General features: G+C 42.1%; 1 protein-coding gene across 2 annotated transcripts in view; it reads right to left on the bottom strand.

Annotated features, from left to right (window-relative positions):
• The window catches only part of TRAF2 (TNF receptor associated factor 2), a 500,022-nt gene that overhangs the window by 357,064 nt on the left and 127,709 nt on the right, over positions 1-15,249 (bottom strand). For both annotated transcript variants that reach the window (XM_086921177.1, XM_086921176.1), the window contains exon 3: positions 6,456-6,668. In XM_086921177.1, the coding sequence (XP_086777303.1) occupies positions 6,456-6,668 (213 nt within the window). The remainder of the gene's footprint in view (positions 1-6,455; positions 6,669-15,249) is intronic.

Below are 15,249 nucleotides of genomic sequence, written 5' to 3'. Positions count from 1 at the left end.
GTTTTCCTAGGCAGGAGCACAATTTTAATCAACAACGGCCTACAAGACCATTCCTGATTCCCACCCAGAATCGATCCAACATCCTGTCCGGACTAGATGATATAGAATGACTGAAAACCAACACAACTTTTTTGGACAAACTCAACCTACGTCCCCTAGATAATCCGACTGCATCCAAAAACGTCTCATTATTGGAGGACTATCGTGGCAGGTTCCCGTCCTCTAGTGACCCTCCAAATAAGGCCCTGGAAACTAGTATCTTGATTGAAGGACCTTAGAACCCACTACAAGAGCCTTCTCTGGTGTTACAGGACCAAATTGTTGAAACCCAAATCCACTCCAATCAGCCTCATCCTCCTACCAAGGTTCTATTATATAGTAGCCAGACCCTTTCTATTATATTCTGGAATATAGCAGGCTTGCGCCCCAAAATCGATCAACTCAACTGGCTAGAAATAATTAGAAATTATAATATAATATGCTGCCAGGAAACATGGTCGGTAACCGCTATCCATCTACAGGGGTACAGATTGTACAACTCAAGTGCAAGTCCCTCCCTTTTTGGTAGACCCAAGGGAGGTTTATCTGTATATGTATCCAATATCCTCTCATTTAAGGAAATTGTAGAGATATCAACCGAAGAGCATTATCAGATACTTAAACTCTCAGTGAACCAAGGGTACACATATTTCCTGGTAAATTTTTATAACACTCTGTTACTACCTGACCTTGTGAAAGTCTTAACTAGGTTAACCCTTGTCTTAGATGAGCATCGAAATAGATGTCCCTCTTCGCCCTTTAAAATGATCTGGGGTGGCAACTTTAATATTTCTCTATGTAAAGAGTATAACAATTCAAGTTGTGGTATTGTAGACGAGGGAGGGAGACCTTTGACACATTTTGCACACTCCAGTGCTGGGAACATTCTGAACGAAAAGTTCCTTACCCTAGGACTGGGGTTTTCAAATTAATTAGTTGAACCCCCAATTGATTTCTCCCCCACTTTTCACGGCAGGGGCTGTAACAGCATAATGGATTTCATTTTGACCTCCAATCAAATGAAAGATGAGTTGCTGTCATTTTTAACTGGAGATGACGTTAGTTGCGATCACTTCCCCAACAGCGTTACTATCTCACTGCAAACTGCACGTAACACTACTGGTAACCCTGGATTATTAAACCAAAAGTATATGAAGTAAACAAGGACCCCCTGGGTAGTAATCCAAACTCCTAGGGCAGGGTAAAAACATATGTGAGTAAAACCTAGGCCGTGAACAAATGAGGTGAACAATAACCCTGTACCAGTCGTATAGGGAACAATCAAGGGAATACAAAGTTACATAAAAAACATGTTTTTAATAGTCATATTTAAAAAATCATATAGAGACTGAACAAAAATCAGACTATATGATAACACATTTATACACAAAATCAGACCTATACATAACTAAATAGCAGCATGTATACACAGGTTATGTAAACTAATTAAAAATACATAAAATCAATGCCAAAATTACTGAGAAACATTATAGAAACTCAATGCGCGTTTCGGCAGAAAACGCCTTCTTCAGGAGTAATCGATGGTATATAAGTGAGACTATATTTCATAGTCATACGACAGGGAAGGTGATATCTTCAAGAGCAGGTCAAGGATTCAGCCCTCACTCCGAATAAAATACCCAAAAAAAGAATATCGAGTCACAATGATGCCATACGTCTGAATGAAGATTTTGAAAATTTCAATGGTGACCTTAAAAATACGAGTCAACAATGTATGCTTGATTTTTAGGCGTCTTCTAGATCAAATAGTTGAGAAATGGGTACATCCTAGGTAGCGTGGGTATAAATATTTGACGATATAAAAAGTACTCTAGGGGAGAGTGGTAGCAGAAAATAATAAACTGCTTATGGGTAGAATGCACTCCCTTATTTATAGAATCTCGAGGGCCTGTGACCGGGGTAGAAAGATGTAAACACCCAGGTGGTGGTGTTTAAATCCCACGGAGAATAATCCCTGTGGCAAGGAGTTGGTCGTCAGCAGGATATTGCCGATCCGAAGGCTGTGGCGTGGCACGCGTCCTCCGCCGAGCAAGAAGTAAACAAAACTCGAATTAAACCAAAAGGCCATAAGTATTGACAAAATCAATGGCTACTCGGTTAAATGGTCCAAAGTAGATCCGGATGCTATTACAACCACGGTCATTACCAGAGCCCTCGCTATGCTAGAAACTTGCCTAAATTTGGACACCCCGGCAGATCAGATTATGTCCACTTTTATTAACATCACCAAGGTAATTAGCAAGGAATTGCAACGGAAACAAAAACAGGCTTTCTCACATGAAAAGGGGTGGTCTAATTCTGACTGCCGTAAGGCTCTTTCAAATCTAAAAAAAAAGCCTTGTGCAAACCTGAGAGGGACCAACTAGAAGTCAGGAAGCTGAGAAAGTGTTATAACTTGTCCAAAAAAACAATGTAGGATGGAAAGGAAAAAAAGAACTGTGAGAGAAGCTCCACAAGAGTTGTAACAGAAAAAATAGTTTAATGTTTTGGAAAGTGGTCAACTCACCGTTCCTGGATGATGGGAACTCTGGACCCAGCATTGAGGTAGCAATTACAGCTGAAGGATGGGTCTCTCACTTTTCAAAAATATTTTCAGCAGAAGGTGTCAATCCAAGTGAAAGTGGGGAGGAAGCAATCACATACTCATCACCCTATCCCATTGAACTATCCTTCAGTCATGATGAAGTAATTAATGCCCTGACATCCTCAAAGTCTGGTAAAGCCCCTGGGCCGGATGGCGTACCCCTGGATATTTACACTCACACTCAGGAGCTCTGGTCGCCAGTGTTGACCAGAGTAATTGAAGCAGCTCTAAAAGGGGGACTTATAAAATCCTGGTCAAGCTCTACTCTGTTGCCCATTTTTAAGAAGGGTGATCGTAACGACCCCGCATGCTACAGGCCATTCTCACTCCTGGATTCTCTCGGTAAAGTCGCCGGCCGTTTGATCCTAGATAGACTGCGGGCCTGGTCTGAGGACAATAACATCATGACAGACCTTCAATATGGCTTCCGGGAGGGTCTGGGCACAGTGGAGCAGGCACTGAATCTCTCGCTTCTCATCGGGAAATACACCCAGGCAAAAAAAGGCAATCTCCATTTAGTCTATGTTGACTTGACCGCAGCCTTTGACTGTGTCTCTCACTCAAGGTTGTGGTCAATTTTAACAGACCTGGGCGTAGACTTACCGATAATACTTTTTCTACACGCGTTGTATTCGGAAGCAGCGGCCAGGGTGAGATTTGGGGTGAACGGTGAGCTTACTCCCCCTTTCGCAGTTACCAAGGGAGTCAGACAGGGGTGTATCTTGGCTCCTTTCTTATTTAACCTCTATACCAACGGTCTCGAGAAGGCCATGTTAGAGGGGAGTCAGGACCTGAAAGCAATCGCCCGTCGTCCCATTCCTGCGTTACTTTATGTGGACGACGTGGTGATCATGGCGCGCACCCCATTACAACTTCTGAATCAGATAAACTCCTACTGTAAATTCATGGCCTCACTGGGCTTAATGGTCAATATTAAAAAAACCTATGCTATGCATTTTGGTAAAAGGACAGCCAAGAAAAAAAATCGATACATATTGAAGAAACCAAGCTAAATTGCACCAAGACCTACCCATATTTAGGTATTTTATTCGATAACATTTCTTCTTGGAAGCCGGCCATTTCTAGTAGGCATCTCCTGTTTCTGAGAGCTACTTCTGCCCTTATTGCCTTTGCCCGTAAAATAGGGAAGCCCCACAAAAGAACTTATACAAATATATCATTCAAAGTGTCACAGCGTAGCTGTATACGGGGCTGGGGTGTGGGGTTATGTACCCGTGGATATTTTACAGAGGGTAGAGAACAATTTTATTAGTTTCTTGTTGGCCGTTCCACAATGCTCTCCAGCGTTCGCTTGTCATGCCGAATTGGGCATGGATTACATTGCTGATTATATTAAAATTCAGCCAATTTTACTATGGCACCGTATTTGGTCTACGGATCAATGTAGTCTAACACGTGGGCTAGTTTTAGACTGTTTGGGCCTAGACAATTGGTCAGATATCCCGTGGCTGTCCTACGTACACAACTTCCTTAAGGATCTAGATCTTTCTATGTATTTGAAAGAACCTTCTATTTTAACCACCATTACAAGAAAGACCTTAAGAACGCTATGTTTGTCACATTTAAGGGAACTACGTATAACCCAAGAAATTAATAAAGTGACAAACCGGCATATTTTAACAATTCAATGTACCCAGGGCATACAACCGTATCTCACCTTTTGTCTGACCAGCTATGAAAAATATTTGCTGACACGATTTAGGCTTAATATATGTTTCCGTTTGGTTACATTCCCAAAGAGACAAGATTGGTCTATTACAATTACCCGGTGTCCTTGTGATGGTATTTCCAAACAGACCACTATCCACGTATTACTGTTCTGTAAATTTTATAAATTACCACGCAAACGTTGGATCATTCCATTACTGCAATCCCAGGGCTTGCGCAGATGCCGCCCTGCCCTTATGGCACTACAATATCTAGAATCAGTATCCAATGCTTTCAGCATAGCTATGTTTCTTAAAAACTGCTTGAAAATTCGTTCCAAATATGATTAATTGTAGTTCCTGGGAGGTTTTATGGCTTAAAATTGAAGTGTGTTTAGTAATTATGTATGGAATCGTTTACGTTTTCGGTGGAAATCAAATCCAACATTTTTATTCTGAAATTGTAGTTATGTAAGACTTTACTCTGTAAATGCAAATTTAGTATTTAATAATATGTTAATGTATTTTTAAGATTGTCTATGAAATTGTATATTATGATTGTTACTTTTATGATTTTAATCTGTTTTAAAATCGAATAAAGCTTTCTACTACTAAATGGAGTGCTGTGCTATCATGGTGCTCCTCAGATTACCAGTAGCATGGATGGCAGTGCTGCTTAGGATAGAGTATACATACTGCTTAGACTAAAATAGGAGGGAACACTATGCTGCCATGGGTTTGATAGAGAGGCATAGCACACGTGTCCCCAGACATTGGAGCGGATGTGTATGTGCAGTAGGTGTGCTGGAACCATACGAGGAAGCAGCTCGTATCTGTGCTTCAGAAAAGCTATTGAGAGGGGAGGTCTTGTGCCATGTTTGATGTGGGCGGCGCTGGTCTCCATATCGGTAAGAGAGCAGCAGTGATCCTAGAGCAGCAACTCCACCTCCTCTTTAACCACTTGGCTGAAAAAATATTGCTGCAACAAATCATGTAACCATAGCAACCATGGATGAAGGCAAAAATGCACTAGGTTTCTTCCATCTATGTTGCTGCAGGGGCTTGGACATCTACGCACTCATCCACTGTGGCTATTCATAAAACTGCAAAGCTCAATTCACCTGGGGGCGAAAGGAGGTGCTGATGGCAGGGCAAACAGGGGTGGGATGTCATACACTGTCTGTGAGTACCACTGGTTAAGAATTGTAAGAGGAGCTAGCTTTTCTTTACCTGTGCATCAATGTAAAAGCAATATACTTAATGTTGAAGGGCACAAAAACACTCTTGTATTCTCTGTTTTTGCTATCACGAGTCTAATAAACAGCTAACGCTATCTTAGGCAAGACATGTATTTTCTATTTGATCACTGAACCTGTAAGAATTCGCAATCTTAGTCTGTTGAGAAGGTGGTTATGCAAAGATCTTAGAAAGTTTCCGGTCAGGCTATATGCAACATGCCCTTCACCTACGGCACCAAACAGTCATCTGCACTAGGAAACGACTTAATGCAATCAATTCAGCCACCATAATTTTAGGAGTGATGAGTCTTGCGACTCTCCGTATTCCACCATTTGCCACCTCCCCTTCAAGCGAAAGGGATCACTCGTCTAGACGTTGCACTAACCATCTTTTAATTTGCATTTCATCCATGATGCTTGCATTTCTAACATTTCTAAGGTGGTCTATGAGACACATGCCTTTTAAATTGTACAATCAAAGTAATACGTATAAATAACATTTAAATATATAAAACAGTACTGTATGGGTTTCAAGTACACTAGCGATTTGAAGCGCACCAACAATAGTGCCTAACACAATGAAAGGAGCAGGAAAGGCTACATGCAGACCACACTACAAACCCGGTGCTAACTAATGGCCAAGACAAAATGCCCAGACGGGAATACTCATCTATGTACATAGCTTATACCTAGTTCTCTCTAAAAACATCACAATGAGGTTAATGAAGAAGTGATACACAATCACAAAGGAGGGAAGAGTAACTGATGACTACAGGCACCCTACTAGTGAAGACTTTACATATAACAAAAAAAAATGAGTAGGTAAGAACGTTAGCGAAAAAGGAATGAGACACGATGAACAACAGTGCAAAAAAGACAATGAATATATTTTTACCCAATAATCACCTTATAATTCTCTTGAGGCAGTACGAACAGTAGCGATGCCCGCACTGTGCTTGGTAAGGCCTCCGCAGTATATTTCGACAGTCGGAGCAGATATACTTTCCTTCCAACGTGGTTCCCAAGATCTCTCTTGCAAAGCCGGGCTTATTTGAATTCAGTGAGCCAGGTGGCGAAGGATTCACTGCTGCCATGTGAACCAAAGAAACTCCGGGATTTCTGAAAAGTTAAAATAATAGAGAAATGTTCACCTGCATCAAGGTGGCGCATGTGCCAACGACAATTATGAGACACCTATTTAGATTAAGAGAAAGTCTGTGTTCTGTAGACAATATTTGAAGTGGTTAACGCACAAATCCAGGCTTAAACACCAATTTTGACAGGGAACACGCGCTGCGAATGCTACGCATTTGGCAACTGCAAAGTTGTAACAATTTCATGGTATTGTGGTAGTTTATTAAAACATTTATTAATTGACGAATCGTCTGATAGAGCACAAAGTGCACCCAAAAATGGTTTTATAGGGCTTCACAATCAAGGTAAAGACTGCACAAACATCGCATTTAAACTTGTTTCAGCTCGCAAAAGTAAAGGTTTTGATAACTTAAGGAAAATATCCGCACAGGGACGACAGAGGCAAATAGATTTGCATTGAATAGAGGCACGAGGAAGGGTTGCCCGTTCTTCAAGTTGCTGTCTGTGCCTGCCGCTGAACCAATGCATACTGGCTGTGGGAAGTGCTCAGAATTTGGGGAGGTTCATTTCGGTAATAACACACATATAGTGGCATCATATGCGCCTGATGATCTGGTGTATTTCAGGCAGCCACTGTATTCAGCGCCTATCTTGCTTCATGCCTTAAATAGATTTGGAGAGGTCTCGAGTCTTTAGAATAATCATTCTAAATCGAAATTGTTTCCATTGGGGCGGTTTAAAGATAAACCAGACCAATGTCTCCCTGAGTTGGGACTGACTTAGGTGAGTGATAGTTTGCGATATATTGGCATCCACATCACACATATTGGAGTAGCAGGTTATAAGCTGAATATCGGCAGGGTGGTGGATAGACTCTGAACATGTATTACAATCAGGAACACCCTTAGATTGTCATAGATGGGGAAGGCAGTCTTGACAAAAATGGGTTTTCTATTGTACTCCCTGCATGTCTTATAAGGCACTATATTTGAAATTCCTAAAAAGACCTTTGCTAAATTTGATAAATTATTGGTGGAATTATTGTGTACGGACAAGAGGAGTAGGGTCAAATTCACCATGTAGAAGTGGGAATGGGAACTGGGGAGGAGTGGAGATTCCGGATGTGGAACTTTATTACACAGCAGCTCACTTGCTCAACATGCAGTGCACTGGCTGGTTGAAGGTGAAAATTGGGGAAAAACACTGCTTGAGGGTATGCATATAAGCAGCCCACTGAATACTCTTCTAATGAGAGGTACAGGGATACCACACACCATACCATTTATAGTGGGACAAGTTTGCATGCTCATTACGTGCGTATCTGGGCCTGACATATGTGAAAACATATCTTCTTCCAGGAGAAAGTTCAGGCGATTTTCTCCTCTTACACATTGACGGGGTCTCCTACCACGACTTTGCCCTCCCCTGACCACTCTAATGCATGGTCCGAATTTCGCCCATTCTGCCCGGAGGTATTCTTTTGCGAATTGAACACAATTAAATCCGGCTATCCCCTCTTCGCTTGCCCAGCTAGATTTTTCAAACTGCTGGCCCCCTGGCTCAATCCTCATTTGGAATTCGCCCCTGAAAACAGGGAATTATACCTCCATTTGAAAAAAGGCATAAGTCCTGCCAATCCTCGAGGAAGCGGATCTGGCAGACTTAAGAACTTTAGGCCTATCTCCTGCTAGCACCAGTCAAAATCCTTGAGAAGGAAGTTCAAAGGCAGTTATCGGACTTACTGGAGGCTCACAACCATCCCCATGACTCCCAATCAGGCTTTAGATCAGGCTACAGAACTCAAACTGCCCTGTTGGAGGTGGCAGTAACCATACGTAAAACCTTAGACCAGGGTAGCTGTGCCATACTCGTGCTGCTGGACTTGCCCACAGCTTTTGATACCGTTTCTAACCAGATTCTGCTGGAGAGACTGGAGCGCCTGGGAATGACAGGAACCACCTTAGCCTAGTTATGCTCATTTCTACATGACCGATCTCAGCAAGTTTGCCCCCATGTCTCCACTTCTAGTCAGATTGTGTACAGTCACCCAGGGTTATGCTTTGAGTCTGACTCTCTTTAATGTCTATCTTAAACCCCTTGCATCGTTAGGCGAGCAATGTGGTGCGAGAGTAGTCTCATATGCTGACGACATTCAGCTGGTGTTTTCTTTTAAAGATCAAGCTGAAGCAGCGTTCGATAACTTCAAGCACTGTGTGAGCAACATGGATGACAGACAGCTGCTTGAAAATAAATATCGATAAAACAGAGGTATTGTTTTTCAATCAACCTTCTGCTCCTTGGTCCGAACTCTGATGGCCGGTGAAGCTAAATCCCCTACCCAGCCCAGTTGTTTCAGCTAGAAATCTAGGGTTCAAATTTGATTCTAACCTCTCAGGCAAGGCCCAGATCTGCCAAGTTTCCTCATCCTGCTTCTGGAAACTGAAAGCCTTGTGAAGATTCCTTCATCTTCTGCTGGTGGACTGCCGGCAAATGCTGGTCAACGCACTAGTTACGTCTCAGCTTGACTTGTGCTAACAGCCAGTACCTGGGTCTCCCAGCTTACTTGATTAGGAAACTGCAAACTATTCAAAACGCTGCGGCTAGGCTCATTAGAAACGTACCACTCCGCAACCACATCTCCACTCATCTGCGCAGCCTCCATTGGCTGCCGGTCAAAAGGAGAATAGAGTTCAAGGCGCTGTCCTTTGCTTATAGAGCAACTAGAGATGTTGGCCCTGGTTACTTGCAGCAGAGACTCCAGAAATACTGCCAGGCCAGGGCTTTGAGTTCTAATAATCAGCAATTGCTCCGGATTCCTCGCTTTGCAAAAGCCAGGATTGGCAGACAAGCTTTTTCAGTGAAAACTGCTTCCCTCTGGAACTCGTTGTCTGACCACTTACAGAAGGCAGAGTCAGAACCTCTGTTCAGTAAGGCGTTGAAAATCTGGCTTTTTAGCTGACCTTTAGTCCTCCCTCCCACCCCTTTTTTTCCTATCTGTTGTTTCCGCTCCTAGCGCCAGGACACCATTGTTGGAGGTAGTCACGCGCTGTATAAATGTAACTAATGATGATGATGATGACATTCCGTTGCACAGATTGTTCAATGTCCATAAATAAATGGCAGAAGGGCACCTGCGAGACATTAACAGATCTCTATCAAAATGGTAAATTCTTCTACTGAGGATGCACGTAAGAACTACAGAATTGTGGCTTGACAATTTTTACAATAGCCCAAGATCACACACAGTCCATGGTGATGATGATGTTGGCTGGGTGCAGGAAATTAATAACTCACTTACATAGAGTGCTCCATTCAGATAAACCTATGCGGCTATTAAAAGTACAAGAGTGCTGCCACGACGCGGTAGATGGAACACTAACATAGGGAATGGTGTGAAACTCCTGGTAGTAAAACAAGTGTTGACAAATGGCCACTTTAAGCTTATAGGAGTACTAACTACATATACATGACATATCTGACCCTAATAAAATTACACAAAATGTATTCCATCGCACCTACACATGCCTTGGAGAAGAGGCTGACTTCCTCCACATCACATGGAATTGCCCTATGATAAAAGGCTTCTGGATGGAAGAGTTACACAATTTATATTGGACTACTGGTTGGAATCTTCCCCTCACTATGAAACAATGAGTGTTGTGGCCTCGTCCTGGAAAAATACAGAAACAGGTGAGCAGAAAAATCAGATTACTCACCTTGTTTTAGTTAAAAGAAAGATAGCTATTAAATGGCATAACAGTAGCCCACTTTCCAATGAAGGATGACTTAACGACATGGCAGAATGGGCTACAGAGGAAGAGGAGTATATGAAAAAAGTGTGTTTCGATATAGGAATGTCCAAAGTCTTATTGGCTTGGACTTATATGATTCATGCGTTGTCTGACCCACCTGCTGCTGGGTCCCCCTTTAACAAGTGGATTGCTTAATTATCCTACGTATAGATGATGCACTTAGCACATCACAATCTTGGTTGTTTGATGGAATGAGGGCCAAAATAATAATGGTATTGGGGGTCTGTTCAAACTGGTATATAAAGGATTGTTCTTTTAGTTTGCCTAAGGAAGTAGTAGTCTGGATGTACAGGACTTAAAGACAACTTGATGAAGGGACAGTCGAGTGCAGACAGGTGAGTTGGACAAGTTTGTAATGTTTAAGTTGGTCACAGTAGGACATCAAACATTGTACTAGGATGAAAATTTGCTGAATAGGTCATGTAAAATGAATATTAATATATGCCATCATCGTCAGCTGTATGATGTAACCGTATTTAAAACAATAAAAGAAACTTTTAAACACCTTATAAAAAATATCATCACTCGGATTCCATCTTCCTTGTCCCAGTCCTTTTTGTGTGAAATGTGTATATCTCCCAGGTGGGCGCTCCACTGCCCATGTAACAGACAAAAAAGGTCTTGGTAACTAACTTACTGTAGGTGGCTCAACCATTTCGCCATTCCAGGTACAATAACCTAGCACCCACACAACCACAACTACTGAGTAGACCGATTACCCAAACTACCAGCAGACAAAGCCATAATAAGTCCAACCATGGATGGTGAATGGGCTTACTGAATAAGATGAAAACAACAGGATCACAGTAATGAGACTGCCACCTAGTAATCTGAGGAAATTACATCTGTGGTCCATCTTGATGAAAATGTGGGCACGGTCAGCATCTGAGGTAGTTTCATCCTAATTTGCACTAGGCTCGCCTTCAGTTTCTCTTGAAATCGGGAAATATTTAAAATTATGCTTATATTTTATTTGTATAGTTTCAGTATAGGTGTAATATATCAAGTTATTGATTTTTTTGGGTGTGTACTAATATGAATTATTTGATTTTAGACCATTAATTCAGGGGCTATATCACCCCTTATGGGCATATTAAAGGCACAAGATGTGTCTTCCTTTAAAAAATGTCACAGTCGCTCTAAGGAAGTGATGTACATATTTCATATGCATAAACGGTGCAATAAACACAGGTGTCAATCTCAAGTTCGATTACATATGCTATTCGAATATGTTGAACATAACAAAATACCCAGCAGTTGGGATATACGTAAACCATGAAATGCGGCTCATACAAATATCCCAGCAATCACTATTTGCGATACACCCATATATTGGGCATGATGCGTCTAACATCCACTACATTAGATAAAATTAAACAAATTATACTTCGATGTTGGTGGATTTGCTTTGAGAATGGCCAGGGAGTCCTGCAACCATAACATGCCCAGGCAGGAGGGATTGTGTTTCTGCCAAATCAATGGAATAATAAAGAGTGAGGACTATGTACTAGAGATCCATGTGAGCAATAACTCACCAAATAATGGTACCATTAAAGTACATGAAAATCAAATTAAAAGGCTAAAGAAATTAGAAAAATGTAAACTATTTGTATATTAGGCACTCACTCCTACTGGTTTAGTCTCTTCTAAAAGATCCATCTCCAAATGAAGAATATCTTGCTGTTATCTAGGTTATCAGACGCCTAATGCATCAAATACTAGGAAACTAAAAGTTTAATACACCAAGTACTGTGAAAGCAAAAACTCATTCTATAAGGAGATAAGCTGATACTGTGGTTCAATTAAGAGATAGCCCTAAAACTGACACCTGCCAAGCGGCATCCTGGAAATTCATGCAGACATTAGCTAGACAAAACTCCAGGGCAGACAAGTATTTTTATATAGGCACTTTGGTTAAATCATCCTACATTTAGATTTGTTATCCTGATGCTTCTAAATGGGGGTGGGCTCACCATTCTACACAGTGTCAAAGACCATTAATAAAGGTCTCATGATAGCTAAGGAAATCTTACTCACATGTTATCTGCGTTCTCTACCACGGACATCTTCATTGTAGTCCTAAACAATATACCTCCCTTCCCCATGTGGAATCAAGATAGCAATCCACGTTAAAATCAGGATCCTCTGTTCAGGCTACACTCAGGTTTCCCTTTCACTAGACGAGCAGCGAGGTGCTACTGTGAACCACTGTGTGTGCCCTGCCAGCTGGAAAACTCAGGTAGAACCAGTAGATTTTGAGACAGGCCATTGCTGAAAAAAGGCATCACTGAGGAAAAATAGTGCAAACAGTTATCACCATAACTTTATTTTAAATTATCAGTTAGACATTTCAATGGTCCCATAGTGAATTCGGAACTCTATGTCAGACCTTGAGGCGAGGATAATGCTTTCCGTATTCGCTTAACTCACATATCAAAAACCACAGCAGCCATTAAAGCACAAAAATAAACTACTTTTCCCATGAACACCAGGGTTAACAAAACCATAAAAGTCAATATGTCCTTCTTTATTTTTAGTAGCCAGGTCCCAAAGTGGTCCCCTGCTGCTGCCTACTCGCCCTCTTTCTTCGCTGCTCAGCAGCCAGTTAAGTGGTGTTTTATTTACCCCTTGATTTAAACTAGTTTTAGTGACTTTCTGAAGTGTACTTAAGCTTTCATGCCGTGCTTTAACTTTGTGATCACATCTGCATTTTCTTTTCAGATTCCCGATTGTCACGGGAACGCTTCTGCGCTACTTAGGCGATGAAAATCCCCATCGTTGACCGTGATGCGGTCCTCAGGCCCCTAGAGGGCGCTGTATCGGGCGAGGCGCTCTGGCTGCGCAACACACTTCTCCCTCATATTGGGAGTTAAGCCAGAGTCATTGGAGCCTGTATTTGCCCAAGCCTGGTTCACCGCAGCCCAGGGTGATGTCCAGCTCAGTGCTTAGTCAGTATTTTCCCCTCATGTTATTGTTTGATGCCCCAGTGGGGTTTGAATTTGCCAGTTCTTCTTTTGACAACCTGCGAGGCCAGTAAATTATTTAGGACCTCTGAAGGCAAGTGCTGGGACAAAGTCCTGGGAGCTTAGATTACCAGCAATATCCTACAGGGCGTCTGTGTCCCCAGGGTTCACACCCACCTGTGTGCCCTCAGCCACCCACAGTGACTGGGATCCCTCCCAACCTCATATCTTCACCTGAGAGTGTATATTAACTCACTATTTCCCCAGACTACAATATACATGTAGAATGTTAGCGTACAGCTCTCCCTATAATTTCTGACAGAATAGCCATCCACCCCTCACAGGCTACCTATGAGGACAACTTATTAATGTTCCTTCAGTGAGATGAAGACTTTTATGAGGCAGATGACTCCTCGATCTACAGAGCAGTGAATGACCTCATGAGGCCCATGGAACAACGCCTCTTTGACCAATTAGTGCGGGAATGCGCCCAAATCTCCCAGATTATCTCACCAGCGGCAGCTCAGCCACCAAAGGATGCCCCCCACGAAGATTTCCCAGTCTCAAAGAGAAAGTGTGGAGAAGGGGAAGAAAGGATTCCTTTGAGCACCTCAAACACACATTTCTGGCCAAAACCCCTCCCCACGAAGATCCTGCTGGAAACAGAACACTATCCCGAGCCCCTCCTTCATCCAGACACCACAGACCAACAAGACAGTGACTCTCCCAGCGACTCTGGCAAAGAGGTGACCTCCTCCATGTCTTGGCGCCCACCTTCTGATTCAGTCTCCACCTCACATGGTGATTCAGACACGTTGTACCCAGATCATATTATCCATCCGAAAACGTGGCTAAATATGTGGCGTGATGGATGCACAGACCCGTAGAAAAAGATGCCTACAGTCACCTTCGGGCAGAGTGCCCACTGTGAGAAAGTGGTTCTATATATACTGGGCCAAAGTAAGGTACAATGTGTATAGAGTCCACAATCCCCAGAGGTATAACAGAGGTTAAAGTCAGTGCTGACCTTACTCTCAAAAGTGGTAGCTTGGTCGAGCAGTAAGGCAGCACCAGAGGACAGTGTAAAGCATTCGTTGTACGCACTCAGTCAGCAAAAGGTTTCACACACTCAAGGAATGAATTCCAGGCCAATTGTTTTTATATCAAAAGATATAGTTTTATTTTTTAGAACCAACAGGTATCAAAATATATTCTTCTCAATATGAGTGATCTCAGCTGAATACTTTCCAGAAAGGCAATAAACTTTGTAAACACAGTAGGTATAGGAGTTGCAGTAGGCAACACAATTCTTAACACAATTTAACATTGAGCTCAATGGGGTTTCCTACATAAATGCAGTTGTTTACTTTATAGATTACTTTTGTAATCCCAGGACTGGATCCTAGATTCAGTCTTGGGGTCTAAGCTGAAAACAGTTTAGTAAAAACTTTCTGGTTATTGCAGTGATTTTTAAGGAATAAAAAGGTATTTTAAAAGTTGACACTTCGAATCTTTTCAATGAAAACCTGGAAATGTTATCTATGGCAGGAAATTCAAGTCACAGGTAAAGTAGGTTCTCGTTACTTTTGTAGTCCAGTTCTGGGCTCCGAGGTCCAGCACTGGGAACTCAACCCAAGACAGGTAAGCAATTACGTTTCAGTAGTTGGTACGATTAAGGAATATTTGTAATTTTCAAAAGTGTACATTTGGAAGAATTTTCAGAGAAAAGCAGTCAATGCTTTCCTATGGGAGAAAATTCAGTTATGGGTACGTACTGTAGAAATTACTGTTGCAGGTCTGTCCTGGGTTGAAAGGTACAGTACTGACTCC

Source organism: Lissotriton vulgaris, chromosome 5 (genome assembly GCF_964263255.1).
Source record: "Lissotriton vulgaris chromosome 5, aLisVul1.2, whole genome shotgun sequence".
Classification (NCBI taxonomy): domain Eukaryota; kingdom Metazoa; phylum Chordata; class Amphibia; order Caudata; family Salamandridae; genus Lissotriton; species Lissotriton vulgaris.
The sequence above is the reverse complement of the archived record's forward strand: the minus strand, read 5'-3'. Positions and strand labels throughout refer to the sequence as shown.